Genomic DNA, 18,026 nt, shown 5'->3' on the forward strand with positions numbered 1-18,026 from the left:
CTCAACCTCCACTGTGTTTACAATTGATTTGGGCTTGAATCAGCAGGTCCCGTTCTGGTGATGACGTAGCAACAATATGGCTGCGGCTGAGGGCTGAACGGGGCTGAAATAGAGCACAGGCTTCAGACAACTGTAGTTTATCCTTCACCTGTGCACTTATCATTGACTTTTATTGTTCAGGATTTTTAAAGGTATCAAAATTTCATCATTTTTAGTGATTATTTGTGCACATTTTTTGGTGTCACCTACACTTTAAAGGTCCAATTTCATTTATATGTATCTCTTATTTTCTTTGTGAGATAATAGTGCTCACTTTCCTGGAAAGTTCAGCACTGAAATATACACAAAATATTTGACATGGCTTCACATAATCACATGGCCAGTATTGTGCTTGTCGTCTTTTCAGGGTCTAATGTTTGGCTATGCCACGGATGAGACTGAGGAGTGCATGCCCTTAACCATCCTTCTGGCTCATAAACTCAACTACAGGATGAAGGAGCTGTCACGAAACGGAGAGTGTCCTTGGATACTGCCAGACAGCAAATCACAGGTGAGCCACTTCAGAATCAATTTACTGAACTATTTCTTTCTTTTCATCTTTTCTCACAGGCAGGTTTTTGTACGGGTGCTTGAAATCCTTGAAAATGCTTGAATTTTAATGTTGTGTTTTGAAGGTTTGAATTTTGGATTAAGTGCTTGAAAGTATTTGAAATTGTAATGTCATTGTCAATTTGTAATTTCTCTGTGTCAAGTCCGTCTCGTGAACTAAACGTATGTATAGATATGATTTCATTTGCAAGTTTATTGTTTTTTCTTTTTTGTATCACAATATAGACTGTATATGTACTGTGCAAACCCTACATGACGTCACACATAGGTTTTCTATAGAGATCCAGCAGGGTCCATAGGAAGCCCATATTTGGGCATCACCATATTGGTAGTGTTGGTAGCACTGACTCATACTAGATCATGACAAACCCATAAATGGATAACGAGATGGAGGGTGGGTGACTTGTGTAATGCAAAAAGACAGAACACACCCCTGTCTTCAAAACCAAATCAACATGCTAACTGGAGATACAGGAACATCACTGGGAAAGGTGTTGGACTGAAACAAATCAAGCAGAGTTTGGTTTGTACACCTCATCTGTCTCTCAAGTAAACTGACAACTAAATATGACACAATGTCAGTCAAGCGGGACTCAGGGATCCCCCAAAGGCCTAGTACGAAAGTCACCCAGTCAGGGCCTTAAGTCACTGGTTAACATGAAACATCCAAGTCTTAACCACACAGTAAGATAGGAAGTACTGGTAGGATAGGAAGGTAATGGCATAACCAAACACGTCAATTCAAAGACCTCAAAACTCTGTGAGCTCTTCCAAGGCATCTACGTAAAGGATACGGTAGTCTCGTTTGAACCCTCCATGATATCGCGGGATTTGACCACTTACGGGGACCTCTATTTAATATACAACCCCTGGCAAAAATTATGGAATCACCGGCCTCAGAGGATGTTCATTCAGTTGTTTAATTTTGTAGAAAAAAAGCAGATCACAGACATGACACAAAACTAAAGTCATTTCAAATGGCAACTTTCTGGCTTTAAGAAACACTATAAGAAATCAAGAAAAAAAGATTGTGGCAGTCAGTAACGGTTACTTTTTTAGACCAAGCAGAGGGAAAAAAATATGGACTCACTCAATTCTGAGGAAAAAATTATGGAATCACCCTGTAAATTTTCATCCCCCAAACTAACACCTGCATCAAATCAGATCTGCTCATTGACATTGACCCTATGTGTCTTTTTGCAAGGAATGTTTTCGCAGTTTTTGCTCTATGGCAAGATGCATTATCATCTTGAAAAATGATTTCATCATCCCCAAACATCCTTTCAGTTGTCCAAAATATCAACGTAAACTTGTGCATTTATTGATGATGTAATGACAGCCATCTCCCCAGTGCCTTTACCTGACATGCAGCCCCATATCATCAATGACTGTGGAAATTTACATGTTCTCTTCAGGCAGTCATCTTTATAAATCTCATTGGAACGGCACCAAACAAAAGTTCCAGCATCATCACCTTGCCCAATGCAGATTCGAGATTCATCACTGAATATGACTTTCATCCAGTCATCCACAGTCCACAGTTGCTTTTCCTTAGCCCATTGTAACCTTGTTTTTTTCTGTTTAGTTGTTAATGATGGCTTTCGTTTAGCTTTTCTGTATGTAAATCCCATTGCCTTTAGGCGGTTTCTTACAGTTCGGTCACAGACGTTGACTCCAGTTTCCTCCCATTCGTTCCTCATTTGTTTTGTTGTGCATTTTCGATTTTTGAGACATATTGCTTTAAGTTTTCTGTCTTGACGCTTTGATGTCTTCCTTGGTCTACCAGTATGTTTGCCTTTAACAACCTTCCCATGTTGTTTGTATTTGGTCCAGAGTTTAGACACAGCTGACTGTGAACAACCAACATCTTTTGCAACATTGCGTGATGATTTACCCTCTTTTAAGAGTTTGATAATCCTCTCCTTTGTTTCAACTGACATATCTCATGTTGGAGCCATGATTCATGTCAGTCCAGTTGGTGCAACAGCTCTCCAAGGTGTGATCACTCCTTTTTAGATGCAGACTAACGAGCAGATCTGATTTGATGCAGGTGTTAGTTTGGGGGATGAAAATTTACAGGGTGATTCCATAATTTTTTCCTCAGAATTGAGTGATTCCATATTTTTTTCCTCTGCTTGGTCTAAAAAAGTAACCGTTACTGACTGTCACAATCTTTTTTTCTTGATTTCTTATAGTGTTTCTTAAAGCCAGAAAGTTGCCATTTGAAATGACTTTAGTTTTGTGTCATGTCTGTGATCTGCTTTTTTTCTACAAAATTAAACAACTGAATGAACATCCTCCGAGGCCGGTGATTCCATAATTTTTGCCAGGGGTTGTATACACAGCATAACTTCAAGTCAAGTCAAGTTTATTTGAAATGGGACAGTGCATATTAATGAACATAGTTACATGAAAATATGACGGATTATAGCAGGATGCTAATTTCCATCCATAGTCCCAGTAAGGTAGAAACAGACCAAGACCACACAACATACCAAAACAAATCAATCATGACAGAAAACAATTAAAACCGAATATACATACAAATGTATACAAATTCAAAGTAGCAACAATTGATTGTTAATAAGCAGCCAACAGATGGAGGAACCAAAAGAGTTTTATGATGATGGGTGATTGAGGTGCAAAAGTGCTGCATTGAAGTGACAAGTGGTACGTGCAAAGTGCTTCAGTGCCTGGTTGAATTGCGTATTACAGTACTGGGTTGTACTGCACGTTGCCCAATACACTCATTAGCACGTGTACAAGTGTAAATATTGCACAGGGTGTCCTACACAAGTTTATTGTGTAAAGACTACCAAACCGTTTATTAACATAAATTACACAAGGGCATTGTGTACATATAACTGGAAAAAAAAAGAGAAAAGAACTTGAGTGGTGCCTCCACAGTTAGGCTACAGATGTATAAATGATGTAAATATTCACACATATAAATGGCGTACGGTTTTGTTTTCAGCTGCAATCACTGAAGCAGTTTGCGAAAAAAAACAAAACTTTTTGGTTCCCGGTGGAGAAGAAAAGGTGAGGAGGTGAGAGACATCATGTCAGTAAGTGTTAGCCTACACACCTAACCAGAGTAACTCCATTCTCTTGCCTGTCGACACGTTTTTTAGATTTTTCTTCTGCTTTTAACACTATCCAACCACATATTTTAATAAATAAGCTGGTTAAGGATTTTAAACTGGATTTTACTATGGCAGGTTGGATTTTGAACTTTTTAACAGGGAGATCTCAGCGAGTGAGGGTAAATGGTTGCCTTTCTGATGTTTTATATTCCTCAACAGGCTCACCACAGGGTTGTGTGCTGTCCCCTCTCTTGTATATTTTGTATACAAATGACTGTTGCAGCCACTATAAGAATCGCCATATATTAAAATTTGCAGATGATTCTGTTATAATCAGTCTCCTGCATGGTGATGAAAGGGAACATGGCCCTGTCGTGGCAGATATGGTTCAGTGGTGTGATGACTCCTTCTTGCAACTGAATGTTGACAAGACAAAAGATATGGTTATTGACTTTCGGAAACGGATGTCCTCACCCAAGCCACTACAATTAAAGGCCAACAGGTGGAGTATGTGGACAACTATAAATACTTGGGAACGCTGATCGATAGCAAGTTGAACTTTAATGACAATGCAGACCTGCTGTATAAGAAGGGGCAGCAGCATCTGTTTTGTCTTCGTAAGTTGTCATATTTTCAAGTGGACAGGACAATAATGACCCTATTTTATAAATCTTGTATTGAATCGGTTTTTAATTTTTCAATGATGTGCTGGTACGGAAATCTCAGCATTAAAGCAAGGAAGCCACTTCACAATATTGTAGAATTGTGCAGCAAGCTTTTGGGGGCCCAACAGACCTCACTGTCTGACTTGTTTTCTAGACAGGTGAGGAGGAAGGCTCAGAGAATTTTATCTGATCTGGTCCACCCTCTCCATGGTGAATTTTGTTTTTTGCCATCTGGAGTGAGGCTTAGGTTTCCTACAGTGAGGAGTAACAGATATAAGCATTCCTTTGTACCTGTGGCTATCTCTGTTCTGAATGTTGATCGGAGGAGAGAAGTAGATTCATAGGGTTGATGGCAAATCGTGTTAGGTAACTCGGTTCTTTTTCCACCGATCCAGGTCTGTACTGTGTCCCCCTTGTGTACTGAATGTTTGGGTGTGTTTTTTTTTTTTTTTTCTTTCTTTTATTCTGTGTTTTTTTTTTGTATTTCCATTGCTGTACAGCTCGTTGCTCCTTTGGAGACACTGAATAAATAAAGTGAAAGTGAAAGTGCTTAACCCACCACATTGTCACTTTTTCTTTGCATTTTCATTTTGTTTGCATGTAATTTGCCCAAAACCCCATTGAAAATGCCGTGGTTTGTACCCCGGAAGTAGACAAATGACATCATATGCATCATATTTTACCCCTTTAGCACCCGCCCCCAAACGAGACTGCGCTGCCCTATTAATAGCCAAGTAGCCTCTGTGTGTGTATGTGGGTATGGCTTTGATCACGGTGAAACTGGGGAGAGCTGACATTTTCTTTTTGATATGCTTATGTATTTTGGGTCAAGGATGAATGCTGTGAAAATGGAAAGTTGATAGGAGAAATATTTTTGGAGAATTTAGCAATTTTACCTAACCAGTAAACAATGGACATTGTGATGCAATGCACCATGGGAGTTTGGGGTTTTGACATCTTAAATGTTGTTATTGTGGTTCATGTTAGTTTAACAGTGTTGTTAGTGTTACTGATTTATTGTGTTTTTTGTAGTTCAATTGGTTTAGTCAGTTTAGTTAAGTGTTATGTTGCTGTTACAGTGAGGAAGATAAGTATTTGAACACCCCGCGATTTTGCAAGTTCTCCCACTTAGAAATCATGGAGGGGTCTGAAATTTTCATCTTAGGTGCATGTCCACTGTGAGAGACATAATCTAAAAAAAAAAAAAAAAAAAAAAAAAAATCCGGAAACCACAATGTATGATTTTTTTAATAATGTATTTGTATGTTACTGCTGCAAATAAGTATTTCAACACCTGTGAAAATCAGTGTTAATATTTGGTGCAGTAGCCTTTGTTTGCAATTACAGAAGTCAAACGTTTCTTGTAGATTTTCACCAGGTTTGCACACACTGCTGCAGGGATTTTGGCCCATTCCTTCACACAGATCTTCTCTAGATCAGTCAGGTTACTGGGCTGTCGCTGAGAAACACAGAGTTTGAGCTCCCTCCAAAGATTTTCTATTGGGTTTAGGTCTGGAGACTGGCGAGGCCACTCCAGAACCTTGATATGCTTCTTACGGAGCCACTCCTTGGTTATCCTGGCTGTGGGCTTCGGGTCATTATCATGTTGGAAGACCCATCCACGACCCATCTTCAATGCTCTAACTGAGGGAAGGAGGTTGTTCCCCAAAATCTCACAATACATGGCCCCGGGCATCCTCTCCTTAATACAGTGCAGTCGTCCTGTCCCATGTGCAGAAAAACACCCCCAGAGCATGATGCCTCCACCCCCATGCTTCACAGTAGGGACGGTGTTTTTGGGATGGTACTCAGCATTCTTCTTCCTCCAAACATGGCGAGTGGAATTAAGACCAAAAAGTTCTATTTTGGTCTCATCTGACCACATAACTTTCTCCCATGACTCCTCTGGATCATCCAAATGGTCGTGGGCAAACTTAAGACAGGCCTGGACGTGTGCTGATTTAAGCAGGGGAACCTTCCGTGCCGTGCATGATTTTAACCCATGACGTCCTAGTGTATTACCCACATTAACCTTGGAAACGGTGGTGCCAGCTCTCTTCAGGTCATTGACCAGCTCCTCCTGTGCAGTTCTGGGCTGATTCCTCATCTTTCTTAGGATCATTGATACGCCACGAGGTGGGGTCTTGCATGGAGCCCCAGTCCAAGGGAGATTGACAGTCATGTTTAGCTTCTTCCATTTTCTAATAATTGGTCTAACAGTTGATCTTTTTTCACCAAGCTGCTTGCCAATTGCCCCGTAGCCCTTTCCAGCCTTGTGGAGGTCTACAATTTTGTCTCTGGTGTCTCTGGACAGCTCTTTGGTCTTAGCCATGTTAGTAGTTGAAGTCTTACTGATTGTGTGGGGTGGACAGGTGTCTTTATGCAGCTAATGACCTCAAATAGGTGCTTCTAATTTGGAATAATAAGTGGAGTGGAGGTGAACTTTTTAGAGGTGGACTAACAGGTCTTTGAGGGAAATGTGTAGTGCTTTTAATGTGTTCTGCCACCATCTCTGTTTGTGAAATTAAAAGCACCTGCTTACAGCAGACTGCAGAAAAACAAAAAGCTGTGCATGCATGCGTGCGTGCAATTCTGATTACGCACACACTGTGGAGAGCTTACATTTGCTGTTTGGTATGTATTTTGTGTTAAGGATGAATGGCGCCAAAACTGAATGTTGATAGGATGGATGGATGGATAGCTTATTATCATTGTCATTACAACAACGAGATTGCCACACTCACATTCCACAGTTATTACTTGTTTACCATAATAATGGCACACATCAGAATTAAGACAACACATATACATTTGACATTGTTTATGTGCACTAAACTTGAAACAGTCTGTTTTCCAAATTGAGGCGATGTGAGTGTGTGGTAGCTGCTGCAACTGGAGTCGCGCCGCCTGCCAGCTTGGGAAGAACGGAGGCCTGCCACAGGGGGGCAGGAAGAGAGGTAAAGGGAAAAGCTGGAGCATGCTTCAGTCCATGTGTAAGTCTGTCAGTTTATTGTCTTTGTGGGTTGAGATAAGAATGGAGCCGAATAATCTCACCAAGGCCTGAATAAATTCCTCTGGAGGTAAACAGTGGGCAATTTGTCCTTGAGGCTAGATAGCCTGGAGTGATGTAGCTGAGCAGTGAAAAACACTTAACAGTTCCACTTGAACAGCCGAATCCCAATTATGAATTTAGAATATTCCCAATTATGAATTAAGAATATTCACCAGCCTCCGAAACCTTCAGCTTCAACTGCAAGGCACGCATCAGCTCCAAGGTGTCATCCAGTTTGCGTCTGAGTTCAAGAGTCAACGCAGTCTGAGAATGCACTGCCTTGCCAACCTCGTTAATCATGACAGACAAGCGAGGGCCCGTGGTTCTTGATGCCGCCGTCTTGCCAATTTTCCGGTAGATCAGGGTAGCACATAAGCCAAAAAGTACCAGCCCTGCTGCCATGAGACCAAAAATAAATAAATCCTCGATGTCCTCAACGGAGAAAGGTGCCAAGGATGCAACACGCCAAGACCCCCAGGAGTTGAGGACATAGCCCGCAGGATACGTTCCATCTGGGCAGGTAGGATCCCCTGGTCCTGACCTTCTTGAAGAAAAAATGGTGTCAATAGTGTTCAGAGACCAGCTGATCAATTCCATGGTTAATCCAATAGTAGTCCAATAGATCCAGAATCCAATATAGTTTTGAGGAATTCATAGTCTGGTGAAGTAGGGACTTGAAGGTTAAAGCAAATTGATAAGGGAGAGTGGAGGAGATGCGACCGCCCTCGTTGGAGTCCCAAGCAATTTTTAGAGAAGCGATGTATTTTAGCTAACAACACTGAACGATGGACATTGATATTTACATTCTGGACTCACACACCATTCCAGCAGGGGACAGTAAATCATCTATATATTAAAAGCATGAATGCATGTGTGCGTGCGCGATTTTATTTAGTAAGTACATAAAATAATTGTAATTCGTTAAAATACACGGATAACACAAGAAAGTGAAAACACTTATTTCCATTGTGGTCCATTTAAAAATCAAATGGAAAAATAGAAGTAAAATTAAAATAATGATACTGATACTGATAATCATTATAATGATGATGATGATGATAATAGTGTGTATATGATAATAAGAACCTGTTGGGCAGTATGTGTCATGGCCACTTCATACCTCTTTTGGAACGCCATGATGCATGCTGTTCTTTTGTTTACTGCGCTACACAGACAAAACACAGTTTTACTTTTACACATATCATTTATTTATATACAATGCAAGCAGTCACAGCACATAACTTGACTGATCCAGGCTGAGGGCAACGGCCCGCCCATCTTGGTTTGGAGCTGGAGAGCAGGCGGAAGAGGCAGACAGAGCACTGTGTGTGTGTGTGTGAGATCAGCTTGCAAGCTGGTTGTAGCAACTTTCTGTTTAGTGAAGGCATCTTTCAATACAACATCTAAAATTGAAGTCAATTTCAGTTTTTGAGTCTTCTGAGTTTGCTCCCCACAATTTACACATTAACCTGGGAAAATTGGGGAAACCCACCTTACAAGCCTAAAAGATTTATAAATACGTTAAGATAGTAAATTACCATTAAAAATTTAAATAATCAACAGGAAATAAAATGGTTGAGTTCTTCAAAAAAATTGAGACCTAATGTTTAAGGTTCTAAAAACATTCTGGACTCACGCCATTCCAACTCATGATAGAAACTTTGCATAATTTATTACCACCATTGAAAAATGTCAGTTACCTGTTTTATAAACACTACCCAATCTGGTTAGAAACTCCATTGCCATCTCTCATGACATTTCCATGCCTCCACTGGAATGTCATCCGGGCCAGCTGCCTTTATACTCTTCATTCTCTTAATAGCTATCCTCACTTCATCCTTACTAATGTCTTGTACTTCCTGATTTGCTCTCTCCTCATCATCCAGCCTTTTCTCTCTCTCATTTTCTTCATTCATCAGTTCCTCAAAATATTCCCTCCACCTTGTCAACACACTCTCCCTGCTTGTCAGCACATTGTCATCTGTATCTTTTACCACCCTAACCTGCTGCACATCCTTTCCAGCTCTGACCCTTTGTCTGAGAAATCAGTACAAGTCCTTTTCTCCTTCCTTACTATACAACTCGCTAAATGTCTTTTCTTTAGCTTCTGCCACTTCTCTTTTCCCCTTTGCCACATCTCCTTGTACCTCTGTGTACTTTCTTCATCTCCCTGGCCATCCCAATTCTGGGGATACCTGAGATGTCCAGGTATGCTTTCCAGGACATCTTTGTTCCACCACCAAGTCTCCTCGTCTTCCTTCCACTGTCTAGATGTCACACCCAGTACCTTCCTAGCTGTCCCCCTTCACCACATCTCCAGTACTTTTCCAGTTGTCCAAAATTGCTTCCCCTCCATCCAGTGCCTCTCTCACCTGCTCACTGAATTTCACACAAGTCTTCCTCCTTCAGCTTCCACCATCTGGTCCTTTGAGCTCTCACTCTCTTCTTCTTCTTCTTCTTCTTCTTCTTCTTCTTCTTCTTCACCTCAAAGTCATCCTACAATCCACCATCCTATGCTGTCTAACTACATTCTCTCCTGCCACCACCTTACAATGTCTCATTTATTTTAGTTTGCATCTCCTCCAAAGAATGTAGTCCATGTGGATGCACCTTCCTCCACTCTTATTCACCCTGTGCTCCTCTTTTTTTCCAATTTTGGTAAAAAGTGGCTTTAATTATTGGTTGAGCTAATAGGCTTAATAAATGGAATAGTTTTGACTGTGTTGAATGTTGAAAGTAAAGGTCAAACAAGGTCGACGTCAATTGGATTCTATGACATGACATATGTTACCCCCTAATGTGAGAACTAAGCATGACACATGGTGCAAACTAGTCCTTTTTTCTGTTATCCTTTTCTGTTATCTGTTGCACTATAAAAGGCAGAGGACCCAAAGACATGACTGTTATTGCTGAGATCAGTGGGTGTCTCTTGACAGTTTCAGCACTTTTACTGCATCCAGATACTCCCAGGAAAGCATTGAAAATCATTGAAAGTCTGCGTCTTAAGTCTTGATCCAGGGCAGTCACAAACCTCTGACTCTCTGGCTGCACTTGCACCATTGCCTGTGCCTTGACTCATGCCACTGCCTTGATTAGGTATATCTTTTGTATCTCTCCCCCCCACCCATGTGTCATATTTCTTTTCACTTATAAATACAGGAATCATTTTAACTTAATGTCTGTTTTGCTGAAGGTCACGGTGGAGTATAGAGACAACATGGGTGCCATGGAGCCACTGCGTGTTCACACTGTGGTCATCTCAGTTCAGCACAGTCCCAGGATCACTCTGGAGGAGATCCGACATCATCTGATGGAGAAAGTGGTAAAGGTTGTCATTCCTGACAAGTACTTGGATGCGAAGACCATTTACCACCTGCTGCCAAGTGGGAAATTTCTTATGGGTGGCCCACAGGTTAGTAAGGACGTGAGCGTGATTGGATAAAGAATGAACAACTGAGTTAATGAGATTATCTGTTGCACTGAAAGCAGGTGAGGACAAGTTCACTCTGATAATTCTGTGTCACCAGGGTGATGCAGGACTCACAGGGCGTAAGATCATTGTGGATACTTATGGAGGATGGGGTGGACATGGTGGAGGAGCTTTCTCTGGAAAGGACTACTCCAAAGTAGATCGATCTGGGGCTTACGCAGCTCGCTGGGTCGCCAAGTCTTTGGTCAAAGCCGGATTGTGCAGAAGAGTCCTTGTTCAGGTAAAAATAAATAAATTTGAAATTTAATATTTTCCCTCTTTGCACTTAAAGAGACAGACACTCATTTATAATCAGTCAAATGACCCACAGTCATAGTTTTAGTTTAGTTTTTAGTTTTTGATTTGAAATGGTCCGTGTCCATGTTCAATATTTCAAAGATATAATCATGCCTTGTGACTGAAATGCCATGCTGGCACATTTGTGCTATTATTTGTGCACTATTTCCTCATCTTTTGTGATGCTTTTGGGAACCTGTGGACAACCTCACAGATGAGGCATGGGTTAGGGTTAGGGTCACTGTCTGATGAAGCCAACAGAACCGCATCATCTGCAAAAAAGCAGAGATGCAGTTCTGAGGTCTCCATACTGGACAGCCTCCAGTCCCTGACTGGACCCTGAAATTCCAAATTCATATATTGTGTAAGAGTAAATTTGTCTGACAGTAATGAAAGCACAGCAGGAAATCTGCAGACTTCGACTTCACTGGTTTGTTCAAATGCATGCTGAAATACCCCGATGCCTCATGAACTCCATGGTGTCTTGTTAAAAAACCCTGACTTTTAAAAGCTGAAGTGGAACCTCGTGAAATGAATCCAGACTGTATGACTGCCACAGCATTATAAATTTACCGACAAAGGCACACACCTGATTCTGACAAAGCTACATGTTACCTGCTTTTAGTTACGTGTGCTGTTCAGGTGGATCCATTCATTTAAAACTAGAAGTCTGGAAGTTTCCTAAAAGTCAGGTGTCTAGAAGTTGTTCTGACATTACTGTAGGTAATGAGGCAGCTGAATGGAAAGTGAATGAAGCATATAGACATCTTTCCATTTTGGATAATTCTCGAGATTCTTTATAGTAATTATTTTTCTGTAATGGTCCTCTCATGTTGACACAACTGTGAAAGAATACAATCAGTTTAACAGCACAACGATGTTGACTGCTTTCAGTAACTCACAAACACTTGAGTTTTGTAAATACTCGTCCTCCCTATCATGCTGTCATCTCCTCATACCTCTGACTTCTGCTCTATGGCATTTTATTGTTTAATTTATTTGGACAAAGTGAAAAAAGCTTTTTGGAACAGCTGAACCTGCAGGTTTAAGTCAGTTTAGTTTGTTCATTCATTCATTTTCTGCCACTTATCCAGGTCCAGGTCATGGTGGCAGCAGATTAAGCAGCTCATTCCACACCTCCATATCCTTGGCCAAGTCCTCCTGGGGGCTCCAGAGGCATTCCCAAACCAGTTAGGAGATATAATCCCTCCATCATGTCCTGGGTCTTCCCTTGGGCCTCCTCCTAGTTGGATGTGCCTGGAAGACCTCCCTAGGGAAATGACCAGGAGGCATCCACACCAGATGCCCAAACCACCTCAACTGGCTCCTTTTGGTGCAAAGAAGTAGGGGCTGTACTCAGAGTTCCTCCAGGATATTCAAGCTTCTCACCCTGTCCTGGAGTAGTCCAGATACTCTATGGAGGAACCTCATTTCCAACCACTTGTATCCACGACCTTGTTCTTTTGGTTACTAACCAAAACTCATGATCATAGGTGAGGATAGGAATGTAAATCTATTGATAACTCAAGAGCCTCGTCTTCTAGCTCAGTTCTTTCTTCATCATGACGGTCCAATACAGCGTCTGCAGGACCTCAGACAATGCATCTTATCAATCTCAACTAAATTCAGTTTATTTTCATTTATATAGCACCAAATCACAACAAAGCTGCCTCAAGGAGCTTCACACAAGTAAGGTCAGACCTTACCAACCCCCAGAGCAAGAAAACAGACAACAGTGGTAAGGAAAAACTCCCTCTGATAATTTGAGGAAGAAACCTCCAGCAGACCAGACTCAGAGGGGTGACCTTCTGCTTCGGCTATGCTACAGACACAATTTACAATACAAATATACAGGAAATTTTAGGAGTCCATGCTGGTGCACAAGATGGGAGGCCTGCAGAAGAAGACTCCCATCTCTGGCTGGATCTCATGCTCCATCTTACTCCCAGTTGTGAACAAGACCCCAAGATACTTGAACTCCCCCATTTGGGATAATCCACCCTTTTCCTATGATCTATGGTTTGGAGGTGCTGATCCTCATCCCATTTGCTTCAAACTCTGCCTCAAACCTGCCCAATGTGCATCAGAGGTCACTGTCTGATGAAGCCAACAGAACCACATCATCTGCAAAAAGCAGAAATGCAATTCTGAGGTCTCCATACTGGACAGCCTCCAGTCCCTGACTGGACCCTGAAATCCTGTCAATGAAAATTCTGAACAGGATTTTCAACAAAGGTCAGCCTTGGTGGAGTTCAACACCCACCGGAAGCAGGTCTGATGAAATTCAAACTGACTTTTGTCTTATAGAGTCCGCATTGTGCATTACAGTGGACCTGTTAGTCCATACATGAGGAAGGTCTTGACCTTTTCCAATGATGCACAAATTTTCTTTCAAGATTGACATGATATCTCACTCACTGGGAAAAGGTTCTGCACTGACTTCCACTTATTAGGAATTTTGCTGCTCTGTGCACACCTGATCCCATCAGATCTCAAGAGGTGAAGCAGAGTAGGTCCTGATTCTGTGTGGGAATACCAGGAGTTATGAGCATGTTTCTCAATGTAGAACTGGAGTTGAATCAGGAGGTGCATGCTGTGTAAAAGAGATTAGAGCCAGAGCATGCCAGAGATTAGAGCATGCCATAGGTATTAAAGGCACTGCGCTGCGGTGGTTTGAATCATATTTATCTAATAGATTGCAATTTGTTCATGTAAATGGGGAGTCTTCTTCACAGACTAAGGTTAATTGTGGAGTTCCACAAGGTTCTGTGCTAGGACCAGTTTTATTCACTTTATACATGCTTCCCTTAGGCAGTATTATTAGACGGCATTGCTTAAATTTTCATTGTTACGCAGATAATACCCAGCTTTATCTATCCATGAAGCCAGAGGACACACACCAATTAGTTAAACTGCAGGAATGTCTTACAGACATAAAGACATGGATGACCTCTAATTTCCTGCTTTTAAATTCAGATAAACCTGAAGTTATTGTACTTGGCCCCACAAATCTTAGAAACATGGTGTCTAACCAGATCCTTACTCTGGATGGCATTACCCTGACCTCTAGTAATACTGTGAGAAATCTTGGAGTCATTTTTGATCAGGATATGTCCTTCAATGCGCATATTAGGCAAATATGTAGGACTGTTTTTTTTACATTTGCGCAATATCTCTAAAATTAGAAAGGTCTTATCTCAGAGTGATGCTGAAAAACTAATTCATGCATTTATTTCCTCTAGGCTGGACTATTGTAATTCATTATTATCAGGTTGTCCTAAAAGTTCCCAGATCCCATCTTATCTTAGGGACCTCATAGTACCATATCACCCCAATAGAGCGCTTCGCTCTCAGACTGCAGGCTTACTTGTAGTTCCTAGGGTTTGTAAGAGTAGAATGGGAGGCAGAGCCTTCAGCTTTCAGGCTCCTCTCCTGTGGAACCAGCTCCCAATTCAGATCAGGGAGACAGACACCCTCTCTACTTTTAAGATTAGGCTTAAAACTTTCCTTTTTGCTAAAGCTTATAGTTAGGGCTGGATCAGGTGACCCTGAACCATCCCTTAGTTATGCTGCTATAGACTTAGACTGCTGGGGGGTTCCCATGATGCACTGAGTGTTTCTTTCTGTTTTTGCTCTGTATGCACCACTCTGCATTTAATCATTAGTGATTGATCTCTGCTCCCCTCCACAGCATGTCTTTTTCCTGGTTCTCTCCCTCAGCCCCAACCAGTCCCAGCAGAAGACTGCCCCTCCCTGAGCCTGGTTCTGCTGGAGGTTTCTTCCTGTTAAAAGGGAGTTTTTCCTTCCCACTGTCACCAAGTGCTTGCTCACAGGGGGGTCGTTTTGACCGTTGGGGTTTTACGTAATTATTGTATGGCCTTGCCTTACAATATAAAGCCCCTTGGGGCAACTGTTTGTTGTGATTTGGCGCTATATAAATAAAATTGATTTGATTTGATTTGATTTGATTTAAAACCTGTGCCAAATCCCAATGCAGATCTGTACTGGTGATCCCGAGTAAAGACGAGACTCCTGCTGCTTAATCTACTTTCCTGTCAAACCTTTTAAGCATATGGACGGTGAATGTTTCATACTCAATAATAGATTTTCTGTGAACTGGTCCTTTAATATTCCTGATCATTACTGGACCTCCAGAGTGCAGATTTGCATAAAAAAGGAGATCATTAGTTTTCCATACGTTTCAAAGGTACATCTCGTGACCTTCAATCTGCTGACTCTTGATGAACTTATAAAATATGAACGCTGAGAATGAAAGCACTGGTGTCTGTTTTCATCTTTAGATCTCCTATGCTATCGGTGTGAGCCGCCCACTCTCCATCTCAGTGTTTCACTACGGCACGTCCACTAGGGACGAAGATGAGCTGCTGCAAATAGTGCAAAAGAACTTTGACCTGAGGCCTGGGGTGATTGTGAAGTATGTGCAGATCTTTGCAGTATTGTAACTGCCACAACACTGTAAATGTTATGTATTCCTCTGTACATAAGAGTCCACAGTCGACTGTGGTTTTTTTGTGTGTGTGTGTGTGTGTGTGTGTGTGTGTGTGTGTGTGTGTGTGTGTGTGTGTGTGTGTGTGTGTGTGTGTGTGTTTGCAGAGAGCTGGATTTGAAGAAGCCGATTTACCAGGCCAGCGCTTGCTACGGTCACTTTGGCAGAGAGGAGTTCTCGTGGGAAAAGCCAAAGAAGCTGGTGTTTTGAGCATGATTGGATAAAGAATGTTTTTTAGCACATATGATGTCATAATAATCTGTCATCAAACATCAAGAATCTATTTTGAGTCAGCATAACTGAAATATCTTTCTCATGCTGTTGTTAATTTCTAACTTTTCTAACTGCAAATTACCTGCAAATTTCTTTGTAGAAGAGTTATTTTTATATGGATTTAGTTTGGGCAAAAGTAAGGCAGATGTACCGTTTTTGCAGAGGATTTCACAGTAGTTTTAAATTAACTGCGTTAAATGTAAAGCCCGACTGATATGCCGGTCGGCTGATCATATCGGCTGATATGAGCCTTTCATAAATATATTAGTATCATCATTACTTTTACCGATATGAAAAGTTTCACTTTACTGAATAATCAGTGCAGAAATACACTTCGACTGGTGCTCTGATGACATTGTTTAGAGTGTTGTCAAGCGTGGCTGGGACCCCATTAGCACTTGGTCACATTCAGGGGTGCCGTCAGGGATTTTGGGCCCAGTGAAAAGAAATCTTACTGCCCCCACCCCCAATATTATTTTGTCAGTATTATTATTGTATTAGGGGCCTCTCTGGACCCCTGTCAATCACAGAACCCTAGAATTCTTCTCCTTATTCTCCCCTTTTCAGCACCCCAGGTCACATTAGCTATAAAAGAGAGACAAAGTAACCAGCTACCATTCATTTTCAATTAGAGTGTGCATTTTATAGCAATGAGACAAGTGATAGCCGCCAACCAGGTGGGGCCAGAATAGAAGAGAAGTCTTCTATGCAAATGCTGAGTGATCCAGCACGCCCCGGCTGCCAATCTGATGGCAGCATGATGTACATTGGGTGGTTGTTGGTAATATTTATGATAAATTTCATGTTTAAACTAAAATAGCGAGCCTCACTTACATTTCTTTGTCATAAGGAGTTCAAAACAAGACATTTAGAATCTTATGCATTTTTTATGTATGCATATCGGTATCATAATTATTTTGCTCCCGATATCGCCCCCCCCCCCAAAAAAAAATACATATCGGTTGAGCTATAGTGAAATGTTAACCTTTTATATCTTTGACTAACTGTCAGAATGACCAGTCACTGTCTGATTATTTAAAAAAAAATCATAAATTGACAATCAGCAATAAATCATGGTTTGTCAAGAAAAGCCTGCATAATATTTTACATTTCTGTAGACATTTTGATATTTACAATCATTATAAAAAGTATTCACCCTGAATAAGTTCTTACTCATATAGCCGAGTTCAAAACTGAGTCTCAGGGACTTATTTTAAACCCAGCCCAGTGGAGTGTACGGCACAGAGCCCACATTGCTGAGGTTCTTCAAATACCTAATGTACTTGATCCATTAGAGCGTTGGTCTAAATATGAGGAGTAGTCAAGCACAGAACTGGTATGTACATCTAATCTGTTATCAGAAATTGCACCAGCAAAGTCCAACACAGTGTATTTGTAGTATTGAAAGGGGACAATAGTCAGAAAGCTTTACGTGATTGATCCACAGTGCACGTATGCTCTGTGCACAGCGATATACATGAGCGCAACACTCATCACATCACCAAGTAACTGAACTGAAGACAAAAGTTAGCAACAAAATTAAAATTACTCATGGAAACATCAAAATTTTAATAAATGATTTTGAGACATATTTTTATACCATTTTTCTTTCTTCCTACGAGTCGGTGGATGAACAGATGATTCAGTTGTGACAGAGGTCTGGATGTTAAAAATGGTTTGAAACAAAAACAGTCTGCTCATAATACATTGAGATGCATAAAAACCTATGCTTTCATACAAAAACACTCCAACATAGCAGAACACACAACAGTGCATCAAAAAGCGCACAACTGCATATTTCCAGTTACAGACAGCGTGAACTGTTTTAACTTAAAAAGTGATGCAAGCGACAGATCTGGGAAATTTCACATGAAGTCCCTCTCAAAGGCAAAAGCAGGTGAACACTGATCAGGGAATAATTACACATATGCCACGTGTGTTAATCCAGCTGTGGCAGCAGTCACTACACTTCCATTGTTATGTCTCTTCTGCCAGCTGATTCTGTGTGCATATTAATGTACTTACCAGAAAACCACTCACTTCTGTGCTGGTCCACTGAATTCAGCAGGTT

At 41.1% G+C, this 18,026-nt stretch overlaps 2 protein-coding genes across 2 annotated transcripts in view; one reads left to right on the forward strand and one right to left on the reverse strand.

Moving 5' to 3' along the window:
- si:ch73-234b20.5 (uncharacterized protein LOC449923 homolog) overlaps nt 1–5,753 on the reverse strand; it is a 20,115-nt gene extending 14,362 nt beyond the window's left edge. Inside the window, exons 1-2 of the mRNA XM_034191580.1 lie at nt 5,748–5,753; nt 460–463 (exon numbers count right to left, since the gene is read on the reverse strand). Of these exons, the coding sequence (XP_034047471.1) occupies nt 460–462 (3 nt within the window). The 5' untranslated portion in view covers nt 463; nt 5,748–5,753. The remainder of the gene's footprint in view (nt 1–459; nt 464–5,747) is intronic.
- mat2al (methionine adenosyltransferase II, alpha-like) overlaps nt 1–16,894 on the forward strand; it is a 22,211-nt gene extending 5,317 nt beyond the window's left edge. The window contains exons 5-9 of the mRNA XM_034191574.1: nt 407–550; nt 10,603–10,821; nt 10,937–11,119; nt 15,477–15,610; nt 15,790–16,894. Of these exons, the coding sequence (XP_034047465.1) occupies nt 407–550; nt 10,603–10,821; nt 10,937–11,119; nt 15,477–15,610; nt 15,790–15,892 (783 nt within the window). The 3' untranslated portion in view covers nt 15,893–16,894. The remainder of the gene's footprint in view (nt 1–406; nt 551–10,602; nt 10,822–10,936; nt 11,120–15,476; nt 15,611–15,789) is intronic.
- Nucleotides 16,895–18,026: the final 1,132 nt, after the last annotated feature.

Source organism: Thalassophryne amazonica, chromosome 17 (genome assembly GCF_902500255.1).
Source record: "Thalassophryne amazonica chromosome 17, fThaAma1.1, whole genome shotgun sequence".
Classification (NCBI taxonomy): Eukaryota; Metazoa; Chordata; class Actinopteri; order Batrachoidiformes; family Batrachoididae; genus Thalassophryne; species Thalassophryne amazonica.